Source organism: Diplotaxodon limnothrissa, linkage group LG1 (assembly GCF_057381915.1).
Source record: "Diplotaxodon limnothrissa isolate DT_005_m linkage group LG1, D_limnothrissa_male_GT1.1, whole genome shotgun sequence".
NCBI lineage: Eukaryota > Metazoa > Chordata > Actinopteri > Cichliformes > Cichlidae > Diplotaxodon > Diplotaxodon limnothrissa.
In genome coordinates, this window is record NC_140596.1 from 24,217,017 (window position 1) to 24,233,414 (window position 16,398).

Genomic DNA, 16,398 nt, shown 5'->3' on the forward strand with positions numbered 1-16,398 from the left:
AATTCTACTCTCTGCAGTGTTTAAATGCTTACATATACACACAGTTACTGTCCCTCCACACATACGACTCGGTTCTGCTTCTATGCCCCAGCTTTGTTTACTTTTTCCCACCGAGGCTTCTAGACTTCTGATTGGCCAACATTTCTGCACGGTTAGGAATCTAGCGCCACCTGCTGCTTTGGCATGTTCATAGCAGCGTTTTCCTTCATTTCTGCCTTTATGTGTGGACGGGATTCTTTTTTAAAACGAAAACGGAAAATCTCCGTTTTAAAAAAATACCCGTGTACGTGTGAACGTAGCCTCAGTCTCTGACTGGAAGCGCTAATTCGTCATTCGGCTTTTGTCAGACTAAAGTAACTGTTAAAACTGTTTGAAAAGCTAAGCTATACAACAAGGAGAGATTGAGAATTTCCTTTTAGTTCTCAGTTTATTTGATTTTGACAAAAGTTAGTCAGTTTTGTCTGTTCTTCTGTAAAACAAACTAAGATTTATTTTTAGAATTAATATTTTGTTTCTAAGTGGAATTGACAATTTAGTCTGTTTCGTTTGTTCTATTTTGAAACAAACGCTTTAGCGGCTGCCTTTTGTGTAGTTTGCAATATTTGCCTTTATTTATCTGAAAAAGTCTCATGTTCCTTAAGTACATCTACCCTGCTGAACTTCATCCATCCATTCGCGGCCGCTTAATGGATGAACTTATTATGGGAAATAAATATTTAAATAAAAACAAGCTGCTGATTAGGGCTGGGCCATATTATACCGTTCACGGTAATACCGGTATAATGTTAGGCAACGATAGGAAAATGAAATATCACGATAGAATGGGAGTAAAGCGCGCATGCGCAGTGCCTTTGTTTTCATACGTACATGGCCAATTGTTGAGTGAAACAGATGAACCAGAATTGGTTTGTAAAAATGGTGCAACTTCCGTGATGTGGAACTGGTTTGGTGTTTGTCCGTCAGATACACAACAAAGCACATTTTTTTGCAGAACATGCAAGCGGCCGTCGTTATTGTCGTATTTGTCGGACTAAGATGCTCTTAAATCTGGGAGTAATCTGGGTCCTAAACTCTGCATGCTTCAGGTCAAACAACACTGCAGCATCACCGAGAGTTAACTGTCTAAATTCTTTCATCTTTAATAAAACGATCAGCATTGCTGCTTTACCAGGTGTAACTATGAAGTTTAACTTCCAGGCATCCATGAAAACAAAAGTTATTACATTTAACGGAGTTAGAAGTTAGCAGGAAGCTAGCGGAAGTTAGCTCGCTAGTTTCGCTAGTTACCTTTCTTTCTCAGCAGGTGATCCAGGTGATCGATATATGCATTTTTTTTCTTTTTTTTTTTTCTGCTCATTCCGTTGGTTTTTGTTTTTTGCCCTTCTCCCCAGTCCCTCTTCTCAGCTGTTTCTCTTTCCCTCTTTCTTTCTCCCCTTCTTTCCCCCAGTCAAGTCTGTCCCGTATTCAGTAAGTGAAAATAAAATAAACAATAAAAGGTGAATCAAATGGACCATTACGGCAAGGCTGGGATGGTCAATTTGGTAAAGTAAATCCGTTGGGCATCTTTCTTTGCCTTTAGACAACAATTCTGATGGCAAAAGAGCCAAACGGGACAGGCAAAAAAAAAAAAAAAAAAGTTATTACATTTAACGGAGTTAGAAGTTAGCAGGAAGCTAGCGGAAGTTAGCTCGCTAGTTTCGCTAGTTACCTAAGCATGATATTGCATGTTCTGACTGAGAGATTTCTGAAAAAATTCAAACGTACAGCTCTGCTATCACTTCCAACATAAATGAAGACAGGAAACTAAACAGCAGTGACGTTTGTAGGGTTACTGAAGTTGGGCTAGCTGGTATACAATGATGTGCTACGTGATCGCTAGCGACACAGCTATGTTAGCATAACATAAACAGTGAATCTGGAGGACGAACACTAACACTTTTCCACTTATAAAAGTTAACGTTCCTGATGGTTCGAGACAAATGCAATCGCATGGCAGGATGCTGTAAACAGACCAAACTTCAGTCAGGAGAACAACTGAGATAATCCATCCACAATACGAGGTTAGTCATTAATATACTGCAACAACATGGGAATAGAACAGCTGCCAGAGAATTCAACATTAATGAATCAATGGTACAGAAGTGGAGGAAACTTGAATAAAGTTTGATTTATCTGACTGCTTTGTTTCGCTTAATGTGCCTTATAATCCCGTGCACCTTATGGTCCGAAAAATGCGTACTGCACACTGCAGTTTAATGTTGCAAAGCACCTCTTTTTAACTTCAGTGGATATTATACATGGTTATGCTCAGGATATGTCAGCCCATTTCTACTGGAAATGCCTTTTGGTTAAACTTTCAGCAAGGAATTTGCATTTGCACTGTTACATTTTTATAAAGCTTTAATGTACATAAAAACCAGCTTCTTGTTTAAGTGAAAATAAATGGAAGGTTGTCTTTTTGCGCTAGTAATGTTGTGGAGTTGTATTTTGTCTCTCATCAATTATATCGTCAGTTATATCGTTATCGCAAATTTTCAAATATATATCGTGATAAATATTTTTGGCCATATCGCCCTGCTCTACTGCTGATTATTTCACATTTTACTTGTGAGCAACGGCACATTTAAATCTTACAAATATAGTTATTTGGCTTATATCGTGATAGATATCGTTATCGCCTGAAATGAAAAAAACATATCGTGATATGAAAAAATCTTATATCGCCCAGCTCTACGTGCAACGTGACCAAAAATCCAACATGTTAGCAAAGTATGACTCATTCAACATTCACTTTACCAGCTCTGCACTCCGTGTAGAGCTGGTAAAGTGCTGCTCAAGAGAAATGTTAACTAGGGTTAGTTAATTGAATCAGCTACTTAAATCCAACATTTTCAACTGCACTTTCTGTCATTGCGTCTTTTACAATAAAGTAAGCATTCATGATATGACAGAAATGGTATGGAAGAAATAGTCTGGAGTGTATTGTGCGTACTCTGAAGGATGGCAATGCTTCAGAGGGTAAAAGCAATCGCTTGTGTTAACTGCCTTTGTGGAAACAACGCAGCTGGCAGTTTGTTCTAACTCTTCTTTTCAATCGTACCCTCATCTTTTGACCCTTAGTCTATGTCCATTGGGGTGCCACTTCAGTAACACTGTTAACTGGATTTTCATTAACAGTTTTCTGTAATAATTTTGCATTTTATCTCGCCAAGCGCTCCTAATGTGCTAGTGTGTATAGTTGCAGTAGCCCAAACAATAGCACATGAGTTGCTGCTCGCTGCACATCCTATGCTCTGTGTGTCAACCTAACCTGATGTGGACGTAACTCTATTTCAGCCACATGACTGGTTCAGCATTGTCCCTGGCTTTTCATGTTGTCCGTGATTTCTATTGCTCGTATTTCAATGATCTTTATCGCCCAGATCTACTGGAGACCAAATTTGTTTACATTTCTGCTAAGGCACAAATTTCACACATAAATCCTGCACATCACCATCTTCATGTGGACATGAACAGTCTGTGCTGTAACAGCAAAGGAACTGAGGCTTTAACTATAGCACAGACAAACAGAACCTACGCAAGCTCAAGGGAGACAGAGATATGCATCACTGCCTCTGCAGTGTAGTCAACATGAACGCCCCAACAAGCTTCAACACTCAGTATCTTGGTATAAAACACCACCAACGGCACTGCAGTGTTTTCCTCAGCACTGGTACTGCACCAAAGTGGCAAGCTTCTCCTCCATATTCAATTTCCTCAAACCCCACCATGTTGTGTCTTTCCTTCATATTTTTTAAAGGAGGTGGGAAGGGGGGTGTTCCACTGAACCGACACTGCCAATTTAGATAGTTATCCATTCATACAGTTAGGCTCCAAACTGTATGCAAGCACGTAGTGATAAAATCCGGGCAGCCTGTGGACCCGCAATGCATAAACAAATCCTCTTCACTGGTTTCAGCTTTGACTATGTCTTTCATTGCTTTGTTTACACACAGGGTTGTACAAATCCAAAGCATATCCAAATGCATAAGAGCTAGAGAATTAAGACGCTAACCTAACTGGAAAAGCTGGAAGACCAGTATTGCGTTAGGTCACCAGCTAAACGAGCAATGCTACTGTGCCTTTTGAAAATAGGTCAACATTTGGATGTTACTGGTGCACTCTCTTGAGTAATGTCATGTTAATTATTGTCTGGGATATAAAGGTGCCCCTTAGTCTTAAAGCATAAATATACAAATAAGCCAATTATTAGCCTAAAGACCGCGGACAGTTTACATCAAACCACCTTTGCTTGCAAAAACCTTTCAAAAACACACGCACAGCGCTACTCTGTTAGTAATGCCACACGTGGGCATGGGGTACCAATGTTTGCAGTATTGGCTGCTGACTAAGATATTTAGACTTAATTTTAAAGAGTCAACACATTGACAATCACATCAAGCTCAAAAAATGATTCACCACAACTAAATAAATTTTGCTTCAGAGTGTAGACGATTTCTCAATGTGTATCTAAGAGAAGGGATTCCTTCTTTCAAACTCGGATCACTTGGGAGGGGGGATGAAGAGGATAACCCCTCAATAAAGCTGCACTTGAGAAGTAATTCTTAATATTTTAAGAGGAAAAAAACAAAAGTACATGTAGTTCAATGGCGATACAATGTCAAAGCGCTGGTTAAAAAGAGTAAATGCACGAAAACATTGCACATTCACACCATAATAACGGGTTAATCTCGGGGACAGCAGGAGTCAGTTTGTTGTTGTTGCCATGTTAGCTTTGCAGGGAGAGTAAAAGCACACCTACCTCTGTCTGATTCCCACAATTTCAACCAGTTACTGAATCTTTAACGTTTAGTCTACGCCGTGGTGTTTTCCGCCGATGCTGGATGGTCCCATTTGTCGCCGTCGGTTCACTATACACTGCTCCGGAGACATCCGCATAAATTTGCGACGACCATCGCAGCTCATTCGAGTCGAGGCTAGCGCTAGCTTGTTAAAATCGTGTAGACCAACAAACAGACGTCCACAGAAAAAACACTAAAATATCCACGAGAATTCGTTTACAGCGTTGCTATTTCATCTTCTCCAAAAACTACGGACCTTTAACGGTCCACCTATGTAGCTCGAGGCTAGCTTGGGTAAATATAAGCCATCAAAAGATGTTATTTTTGTTTCGCTTTAATCCTCTCCGCCAAACCATTCGAGCGGTTTTCGAGCGGCCTTAGCATACAGTGTGCGGGGACGCTCGGCACGGAAACGAGTCGCGGATGAAACGCGAGCTCTGATTGGCTACGATGCTGTAGGCGGATACCTTTGCAGTGCACTTTGAAAACGACGCCATTTTGGATCAGCCCAACCACCCTATCCACCCTTCTGTCCAAGCTTGAGACGTGCCCCAACGTGGCGGCCCATGTGTCACAGTTTCAAACGCCTGAGACAACGCTCCATTATATAGTTGGAGGACCACGAAAAGGAAATGGAGTACGGGCGTTGGGTGCACTCGTTTTTCTGTCTTTATAAAAACGCATTGCCAGCTCGCGTGGTACATGTTCCTAGACACGTTTACGCCGGTTGGCTCGCATCAGTAAGTGGAAGCACTTGTTTATGACAAAATAGTTCAGACAGACTTTGTCGCGCAGGCGCACAGACATTCGCGAGTTCGTGTTGTCTGACCCTGATGTGAGCTATTTTGCGACACTTATTGAGAGGGGGGGGGAATCCCTGTGATAATTAAACACCTGCAGCTTCACATAATTACCTACAGGACCTCGGTGTGTGCCTCTATGCACACTGCTATTCTATAACCAATCCGTTTAAGTCCATTTACCACTCATTTAGTACGAGAGCAGTAGTTATCCCCTCTAAGTCTTTTTAGCTTAGCTATACTGACCTTCCTGATACCATTGGGCCTGGTAACCCGCAAGAAAAAATTCTGTATCATCATAAGTCATAGTAGTTATACATACATCATACTCGCTGGCATGTTTTTTAGTATTTAAGGATTTATTAATGAATGTAAAATAATTTAAACAACACTATCGGCGGTTTGGGGTTGATACTTTGAAATTGTAAATGATTATCCTTGTGAAAAACGCTCTGGAAAACTTTTTATTATAATTCTTAAGATATGCATGTTTCACGGCCTTTTATATGTCTAATGACGTGATCTAAGTGCAGCTTTCGGCTGATGAGTCTGTGAAGAAACCGGAGCGTGCTGGTGAACAAACCTGACAGACCCGTGGTTAAACTGATACGTGAACGGATGATACGAATGCTCCTATTGGCCGAAAGGAAAACTCCAAACTCTCATTGGGTCACTTTTATGCCATTCAATCAGACCTGTACATACAGTTCCATACAGTCTGCGTTTCTACGACATTGTTTTCATTATCCACAAAGCCTTTCTTCTTTCTTCTTTCTTGACTGAAGCTTATTCACATTAATAATACCGGGTATTATTATTATTATTATTATTATTATTATTATTATTATTATTATTATTATTATTATTATTATTAAACTGGACCGAAACACAAAAGCACCCTGCTCTCAATCTAACCCCACGTAACCAACATTGTCTGTTTTCATATGCATTCATTTTGCTAAATCGCACCGTACCAAAACAGCTCAATCATCTTAACCAACAGCGCTCTCTGGTGGACCAGTGATACATCTTTGACTGAAAAATCAAGTAAACAAACACCCACAACGCTTTACTGCAGGCTTCACGGGAAGCAGTAAATTTGCTAATTTAAACCGTTTACATACATTACACACATTTTTCTTTTTTTAATTCTTTGAAAATTGCGGTTAATTTCGCAACAATAAAGAGGGGGGTAAAGGTAACTGTACTCTCTGATGTGTCGTAAATGTGCTGCTTTAAAGCTGTTTTGCGTAAATCCTGCGCAAACATATGCGCAGCTTGCAGGTCCTTAAAGATCGACAAAGAAAGGTTAAAGTTCAAAGTTCGACTTCCGAGATGCGTTTAACTGTATTATTTAGCATTCTGCACATACTGAACACACAATGTATCTCTAACGAGGATTATTAAATAATGAAATCCGATTTTTTTTTTTTTAAATTAAATAGTCTTTGTGAGTTTCTCGCGCCGAAGTAGGTCCCCGCAGGGCTGCCGTCTTTGCCCGGCTGAGCGGTTGAATAACAACGAGCTCGAGCTCCAAACCGAGCTCTAAACCTCCGAGGAGACGGAGACAGCTATGTCGGTGCATTAGCTCCGTTAAATGTTCGCTTTCGACTAACGACAGCCACTATGTCAGCTTTGTTGTTGCAGCAAAGTGCTGGTGTTTGTCGCAAATACAGCAGAGGTTTATTGTGGACGCTGCTGAAGCGAAACTGTTATGTATTGGAGAGCAAGCCATTATCCAGCCGCGGTGTTCAAAATGTCCCATCTAGGTGTGATCACGTGAGGAAGACGCTTCTTACAAAGTCAGAGCGGACTCTTACAGATCAGCAGCAACAGAAACTCATACAGGTAAGAGTGAAGTAACTAATAGGATGAGTGGCCATGGATGGCCACTTCATTCGGAGGAAAGGTGGTTTAAATGACTGACGGTTGTTGATGCCAGACAGGAGTATTTCAGAAAATGCTGTTCTGCAGGGGGGTTTCTTCTTGTTTACCGAGAATGGTCCAAAAAAGAGGAAATATCCGGTGACCTATGGTTCTCTGGATTAAAATGCCTTGTTGATGCGAGAGGTCAGAGGAGAATTCCCAGATTGCTTTGAGCAGAAGAGCATCTCTGAGCAGCTGAACTTTGAAGCAGATGGGCTATAGCAGCAGAAGACCACTCCTGTCAGATAAGAACAGAAAACTGAGTCTAAATTTCACACAGGTTCATCAAAATTGGACAATAGAAGATTGGAAAAACATTGCGTGGTCTGTTGAGTTGATTTCTTCTGTCACATTCAGATGGCATGGCCAGAATTTGGCATAAACAACACGAGAGCATGAATCCATCCTGATCCGTCCATGACTCAGCTGTGTTGCTATCATGTCGATCGGGACCAAAATCTCAGAGAAATTTGTCCAGCACCTTATTGGATCGATGTCACAAAGGATTAAGGCAGGTCTGAGGACGAGGTGTACCTAAAGAAATGGCCAAGAAATATCTTTTTAGCAGAAGGCTCAACATGATTGATTTTTCAACACTTGATCTATAAGTAATTTTATCTCCCAAAACAGTGCTAATAGCTTTTTTGGCATCAACTGAGGTTGATATCTAATAATAAAATAATCAGAAGTATCCATGGCTCTAGTCAAATTTCCTTCTCACATGTCATTCTAACTTCATGTAAGAAAATATTAATCTCTCTGCACTGTTGTTACTGAGATTTACTTCACATATATGGTATAGTTTTATTATAATGATTTAACTTGTTAAATTTGAAAGTGTCAAATATGATCGCCTTAATCACTTGTCTAGCGTGGAAAGAAAAGCGTCTGGAATTTTTCAAGTTTCTTCAAGGAAACTTAAAAAAAGTCCAGAGGCTTTTCTCCTTAGACTATGATGACCTGGATGACTGAGAACCGTCACAGATGCCTTAATAACTTATTTTTATTCTACTCTGGAAAGTCTTCAGTTTGAGATTGTGACATTGTCTGTTGTTTTTCCTTAAGTTGTAAACACATTTGTTGATAATAAATTTACACACTTTTGATTTAACTAGGTTTTCTAGTTCTGATTTTGATTCTGATTTCTTTCCACCTTTTTTCTCCAATATTCCCATAACAGAGTCTTCTCCACAGACCTTTGGGGCCTAGCTTGGTGGGACTTAGAAAAGAGCTAATTAGGAACAACCTGCTCAGGAACCCTGTTGGTTTGGCAAATTTACTCGGTAAATACTTAGTTTACCTTCATAAGTTGTTTAAAAATTCACTTATAGCTGCTTTAAATTAAACTGTTTGATTTCAGGGGCAACAAATCTCTTCAGTACATCTCAGTCTAATCAAAACAAAGATAAAAAGAATGGGCCAAAGGGGAAGACGCCAGAGGAAGATGAAGGTAAGCGATGCATATTTTTTTGCTACTTGATGCAACTGATAAATACCTGCACCACACCTGGTTTCTTTGTCACGTCATTTACTTTATTTTATTTTTTATTTTCGGCCTCACCTTTCAGAGGAGAAGAAACGTCGTGAACAGGAGGATCAGATGTACCGGGAACGCCTGCGAACCCTCTTCATCATAGCGCTCATCATGAGCCTGCTGAACTCCATTAACACCAGTGGCGGTAACATCTCTTGGAACGACTTTGTGAACGAGATGCTTGCCAAGGGGGAGGTGTCACGTGTGCAGGTCGTTCCCGAGAGTGACATTGTGGAAATATACCTTCATCCCGGAGCAGTCATCTTCGGAAGGCCTGTATGTTGTACATGATTTTCTGCACGCACGCACACACACACACACACACACACACACACACACACACACACACACACACACACACACACACACACTTAACACACTCAAAGTAGTGCAGGAGACCCTCATGCTTAATTCTAATTTCCTGCTACGTCTCATGCTTTGCAGAGGCTGGCGCTTATGTACAGAATGCAGGTTGCCAACATTGACAAGTTCGAGGAGAAGCTGAGAGCTGCCGAGGAGGAGCTGAATATTGACAGCAAGGACAGAATACCAGTGTCCTACAAGCGCACTGGATTTTTTGGGAAGTAAGAAAACAACTCTTATCAGAGCAGACATTCTAAGAAATCGTTTATGAGGTGCCTTCCTAATCTTTTCTGAGGATTAAGAAATAATTCAAGGCACTGCTAAAATCATACAGAGCAGATACGACAACAAAAACAAAATTATGGCTTATTTTGCTTTTCATAAAAACATAAGTTCAGCAGTATTCATTTATTTATTTATTTATTTTCTCCTCATGAATGCCTGTGTGCCAGAAACATGTTGGGAGTTTTTTGTTGTGAAAATAAATTTTAAATTTAAATTTTATTTTGAAAAGAAAATGCCTTGGAGTTTTTTTTTTCGTTTTTTTTCTTTTTCATATTTTATGCTACGTGTATCCCTGCCAAACAGCACTTCCAGTAGAAGTTGTTTGAATCCAAGAAGCGCTTCTTTTCAAATCCATTTGAACTTCATTATTGTTTCTTAGACTATGGGCGTATGCATGCAATCAATGTGGTCATAAATGTTAATATTTGAACTACAGGTTTGTCGTAATTTCAAGTTAAAAACAGCCTTTTTCCTCCCTCTATTCTTGTTTCAGTGCAGTCTATGCTCTGGGCATGGCTGCGATCGGTGTGGCGATTCTCTGGTATATCTTTCGACTTGCTGGCATGGGTGGCAGAGATGGCGGCTTCAGTGCTTTTGTAAATGAAACACATTTTAGCAAACTGACATCTATGTTGTTTGTTCTGTGGACTAACTCCACATTCCAACTTGCCTAACAGAATCAGCTGAAGATGGCCAAGTTCACCATCGTGGATGGGAAGTCGGGTAAAGGTGTGAGCTTCAAAGATGTGGCAGGCATGCATGAGGCTAAATTGGAAGTAAAGGAATTTGTTGACTACCTCAAGGTAAGAAACGTACTCAAAAGTTAAAATATGTTCATTTTGCACAAGTGAAGCACATTAAATATTTGAGATTTAATTAAGAAAGCCTTGATCAACTGAATCCTCAAACCTCCTCCTCTGCGGCTTAATACTCACAGCACTAGCTTTACCTTTTCATAGAGTCCTGAACGATACCTCCAGCTTGGCGCCAAGGTGCCCAAGGGTGCATTGTTGCTTGGCCCTCCAGGATGTGGGAAGACCCTGCTTGCTAAGGCTGTAGCTACGGAAGCCCAGGTGCCGTTTCTGGCTATGGCTGGCTCTGAGTTTGTGGAGGTCATTGGAGGTATGGACACACAGCATGAGCATCAACATGATGCTAATATTCACTGTGTGAGTTGATGATGTTGTTTATGATCATCATATAGATATAGTATTGGGTTTTACTGTAGTGAAAGCTATCTGATTTACTTGAGCCTGTAAGAGCGAGTGCCCTATTTTTTATATGTATATGCGCTGTAACAGTGATACATAAAAAATCCCAACAATCACATGACCAGCTGTGAACAAGCACTTTGCGACAGTCCCCTTTTTCAGGAGGAAACCTCCAGCAGAACCAGATCATGTACAGCGATGTGTTTGTTTGTAGGCCTGGGTGCTGCTCGGGTCAGGAGTTTATTCAAGGAGGCTCGCACTCGAGCACCCTGCATCGTCTACATCGATGAGATCGATGCTGTGGGAAAGAAGCGCTCCACCAACATGTCAGGTTTCTCCAACACTGAGGAGGAGCAGACTCTCAACCAGCTGCTAGTAGAGATGGATGGTGAGTAAAACATCTGGTTTTAGAGCAGCCCATTCGCTTTTCAGGCAGAATACTAACCTCCTCTTCTTTTGCAGGCATGGGAACAACAGACCATGTCATTGTTCTTGCTTCCACTAACAGAGCAGATATTTTGGATAATGCTCTAATGAGACCAGGCAGACTGGACAGACACATCTTTATAGATCTGCCAACACTGCAGGTATCATTGGGTATCTTCCAAATGGGTATCCTTGTCATTTGTTGCTGAGCATTTAATAACAACTTAACCTTGCTGCTGTGCAGGAGATTTGGATTGGTTTGTTTCATTTCGATTGTTTTCCAGGAGAGGAAGGAGATCTTTGAGCAGCATCTGAAGATCTTGAAGCTGACTCAGCCAGCGAATTTCTACTCCCTGCGTCTGGCAGAGCTCACCCCAGGCTTCAGTGGTACGTGCACATTTATGGTTCTCCTTAGGGATGGGGATCAAGAACCAAAAAACTGTCCAGTCAATCGTAATCATCAAGCTTGTTAGCTTATCTTCTGTGTAGGCTTGCTCAGACAACAAATCAGGAATCAATAAAATAATCAGTATTGGTTTAATAAGTAGACTCCCTCTTGGCATTGGTATCATTTAAAGAGCATCATTCCTAGTCCTAACTGAAGTCTATGAACATCTTTGGGCATACTAAAGTACTGGTCTATCTGCCTCCATGAAGAAAGAGAAGTTCTAAATCAAAAAGGATAAAACATCTCAACACTGCTGATGTTGAAGTGTTATTCTAACATTTGTTATCTCATGGTGTCTCTGCAGGTGCAGACATTGCAAACATTTGTAACGAAGCTGCTCTGCATGCTGCCAGAGAAGGGTACAAATCCATCGATACCTTTAACTTTGAGTATGCGGTGGAGAGAGTTATAGCAGGTACAATAATGCACACGCTAAGTTCTGGGAAATAAATATTTCTCATGTGTCGGTGGCAAAATCTGACAAATGTGTGTCATCAGGAAGCGTAAAGAAGAGTAAGATCCTGTCTAAAGAGGAGCAGAGGGTCATTGCCTTCCATGAGTCTGGACATGCCTTAGTGGGATGGCTCCTTGAGCACACAGAAGCAGTTATGAAGGTACTTGAAATGTGACGCATTCTATATAAGTAAATCTTTCCAGATCTAATTGTCATGTTTAGCTTTAATCAGATAAGTCCAAAGTGTTCCACAGAGCGTGTTGAGAGTAGGGTTTCATTTCAGAGGAGCACTTGTTTCTCCACTTCACCACTGATAAGTGTTTTGGCAGTTTATACAGATGCCTGGATTATTCATAATCCTGGGTCTCTCTTCAGTTGCTCCTTTTCTGCCTCTTATACCATTTGCTGTATTAGACTTTCACACATCTGTGTATAAAAACCCAAATGGATATGCCGCATGTCCCACACAAGACACAACTATGAACAAGGACTGCGGAGGTTATATGTTGATCTAGAAAAGCATACAGTTTAATAGGCTATGATACAAATGTAAATACTCTAAAAAGGCAACAGTGCAATTGGTTAACCCTTAATCTGTACAATTCACCTTTTTATAAACCTTTCATAAACTGACAGATCATGTGATGTGTTTCAGGTTTCCATTGCTCCACGTACAAACGCAGCTCTAGGATTTGCCCAGATCTTACCCCGTGACCAGTATCTCTTCACCAAGGAGCAGCTGTTTGAGCGGATGTGTATGGCTCTAGGAGGAAGAGCTGCTGAAGCAATCACCTTTAACAAGGTTACTACAGGTACCCTGCAACTAATCTTCACACGAATCAGCTGCAATGTTAAAACCACCTGCTTGATATCGTTAAGGTTCTCTTTTTCTGACACTAAACCAGCTCTGGCCTGTTGGAGCTTACAGTCAGGCCTTCTTTGCAGGTGTCCTGTGGGGTCTGCTCCAGGGTAATTTTAGAGGATCTTTTGGGTCTTGTGGGAGGCTAACCCAGCTATCATAGGCTACGTTCACACTGCAGGTCTTAATGCTCAATTCCGATTTTTTGATCAAATCCGATTTTTTTTGGTCTGCTCGTTCACACTACAAATAAAATGCGACAGCAAACGCACTGTAGTGTGAACGCTTAAAGCGGCCCGCATGCGCAAAAGAAGACGTCACACACAACGCGCTCTGTTTAGACCCAGACCAAACAGTATTGTTTGACTGATGGCCCTTAATATAAAGACTTCGGACTTTACATTTCCCAATTTTTGCTTTAAGTTATTTTGTTATTCACATAATAATGTAAATAACCTAATAATTATCCTTATTGCTGTTTTAGAGGAGCGGTGCTTCAAAGGATAGTTGCAGATTTCTGTCAGAATCTGCAGATTATACAGTACAAATAAAATGTTCACATTTCTCCAACGTTGTCTTCCCAACAGTTTCACTGACATCTACACTGGATGGCCAGGAAGCGTTCGCGATGTCTTCTCTGGAGCTGATAATTGGCGTCTGTCTTGTTTCAGTGACGTAAAAGACGGATTTAATGCGACATGACCGATCAAACAGCAGTCGCTTTCTGAAACATCAGACATGTATCGGATTCAGTACCACATACAAAAGTGACCCAGATCGGATTTGAAAATATCGGATTTGTGCCGTTCACACTGTCACACCATGATCGCATATGGGTCGCATAGGGTCAAAAAAAATTAGATTTGATGCGCTTTCGCCTGCAGTGTGAACGTAGCCATAGGGTGAAACTGGTTGGCACTCTGTTGTAGGATCTGTGTTTCAAGGTTGTTCCTGTACACCTGGATATTCTTACCAAGCAGTTTTTGTGGTGTAGAGAGGTCCATTGTCCTCCTGGAGTAGACTGTTATCATCAGGGGGAAATGTTGCTATTGGTGTTTTGTGTGATTAGTCTCCAACTGTGACAAACTAACACACAGAAGAAAGCCAGGATCCAAGGTCAGAGAGCAAATTGTTACATTAACATGACTGATGATTTACACCCATGTTTATGGTTTCTATTTCCTGTAATCACAACCTACCAGTGAACACTTCTTTTTTTTTTTTGGTCATACTGCTTACTTTAAATACATTTTCTATTATCAGTCAAATATCTAATTGCTGGGCAGCCAAATAAATATTCTCCCTTTTGGCAAGTTTGGTTAAACCTGAAAGATGTGGGAGTGGGCTTTAATTAAATTTAAACATTAAGCGTCTTTTTTTCTGTGTCCCCAGGAGCTCAAGATGACTTGCGCAAGGTGACGCGTGTGGCCTACTCCATGGTGAAGCAGTACGGCATGTGCGACAGTGTCGGGCAGGTCTCGTTCCCAGAAACAGAAGAGCAAGGTGCCATTGGGCGCCGTCCTTTCAGCCAGGGCCTGCAGCAGCAGATGGACCATGTGGGTTCAAAAATCGGATTAGTCCTCTGTTCTCAGATTAGCACTGTGAATGTTGAAGTAATAAGCTAATATTATTATGCTAAAGTATACATTTGTAGCTCTTGCAGCTGTTAGAGTATGTACGGGACATTTTCTGAAGGTTTGGACGCTTTGCTACAAGCATCCTATTAAAAATAATATTTTTTTTATAATCATAATATTTCTCAGTTTTAATGTTATTTGTATTCATTCAAATGTAATCTTAAAAGCAGTTGCAAATCATTGACATTTGTTTTAAAAGTGAATTGGTAAATTTGAATACATCTTTCTGTATTTGCAGGAGGCTAAGATAATGATAGCTCGTGCATACAGACAAACGGAGAAGCTGCTCCTGGACAACAGAGACAAACTAACACTGGTCGGTTGTTTTCTTCTTTATGCGTTTTAATCATGTGAGGCCAATTCTTCTGTATTGCCTTTAAAAACTCGCTGGGTCTGTCTTTCCAGTTGGCCAATGCGCTGCTTGAGCGTGAAGTCGTGAACTACGATGACATTGAAGCCTTGCTGGGTCCACCACCCCATGGGCCCAAGAAGATGATCCTCCCACAGAGCTGGGTGGAGGCAGAGAGGGACAAACAAGACACAGGAGAAGACGAGCCTCAGCCGCCTCCACCCCACAAGCAGACAGACGAGGACATGAACCCTCAGCTGGTGTGATCTTCGAAATGTACAGCGTATTTAGTCCCTTCTTTAGTGCTTTATATTTCTAACAGTGAAAGTTTATAAAAAACTCTGCAGTCCGTGCAAACTTTCGTGCAAATGAACATTTGCAGTTGTCTCCACTTAGCTAATGTGTGTGATAATCTGCAACTTTCAGAATGAATATTTTTGGGGAATTCCATCATTTCTCTCGTGTGCTTGCTGCCGAGACATATGATTATGCAATGGTGACAATAAAAACAAGTGTTTTTAAACAGGATTACAAACAAATACAAGTGCTAACAGTTGAGAAAAAGCCTCTGAACAGTATTTACTTTGTGCACTTAGCAGGTTTATGCCAACATAGGTGTTGATGGCTCCAGTAGATGTGATCTTTTTAATTTAAAAAATATAATAAATCATTTTCAGGGTTAGCTTCAGATATTTCTTTGGAAAATCTGTGTTATTTTAGATGGCAGAAGTGAAGCTGCTTGAGCATTTGTAACTGGAGTTTTTCTTTACTGAAATAATCTGTACTGTTAGGTCACATGCACAAAATATATTGGCACTGATGTTTGTGACTGGGGTTTTAAAAACTCATCAAGGTGTGCATTAGTCTGTAGTGAGCTGCAGTTAGACCGCTTAGACCTGAAACAGAGGCGGTGAGGAATAACTGTTCTGAGGAAACCACATTCTGCATTTTGTAAAACACCTTTAAAGCTGAGATTTCAAAATGTATGTCATGCTGGTGATGAAGCAGCAGATTTTCCACCACACACTTTGGTCTTTCTCTCATCTTGAATCAGTAATTAAGTAGGAACAGATTAGAAGGTGTTTCTTTTTTGAGAAATGATGTTTGTCAGGGACTGCACGTTGGTTTTATTGCTAGAAGTGAATATAAAGCTCCAAAGAATGGTTTTGCCAAATATTTAAATAAAGTTTTATTTAAACATTGTGTTGTTCTTTGTGGAACATCTAATATTAATGGTATGTATTGATGATGATAATGATAATAAT

At 40.6% G+C, this 16,398-nt stretch overlaps 2 protein-coding genes across 3 annotated transcripts in view; one reads left to right on the plus strand and one right to left on the minus strand.

The window, feature by feature from the left end:
* The window catches only part of ankrd11 (ankyrin repeat domain 11), a 116,662-nt gene extending 111,427 nt beyond the window's left edge, over positions 1 to 5,235 (minus strand). For both annotated transcript variants that reach the window (XM_085345095.1, XM_085345035.1), the window contains exon 1: positions 4,802 to 5,235. The gene's annotated coding sequence lies outside the window, so the exon portion shown is untranslated. The remainder of the gene's footprint in view (positions 1 to 4,801) is intronic.
* Positions 5,236 to 6,976: 1,741 nt separating this feature from the next.
* Positions 6,977 to 16,282, plus strand: spg7 (SPG7 matrix AAA peptidase subunit, paraplegin). Its single transcript, XM_085345206.1, has 17 exons — positions 6,977 to 7,489; positions 8,748 to 8,850; positions 8,928 to 9,017; positions 9,136 to 9,377; positions 9,546 to 9,685; positions 10,243 to 10,345; positions 10,427 to 10,552; positions 10,709 to 10,871; positions 11,175 to 11,348; positions 11,423 to 11,547; positions 11,671 to 11,773; positions 12,139 to 12,249; positions 12,333 to 12,448; positions 12,944 to 13,100; positions 14,540 to 14,703; positions 15,023 to 15,100; positions 15,190 to 16,282. Exons 1-17 carry the CDS (start codon positions 7,268 to 7,270, stop codon positions 15,397 to 15,399), a joined length of 2,427 nt encoding a protein of 808 aa, XP_085201332.1. The 5' UTR covers positions 6,977 to 7,267; the 3' UTR covers positions 15,400 to 16,282.
* The last annotated feature ends 116 nt before the right edge of the window (positions 16,283 to 16,398 follow it).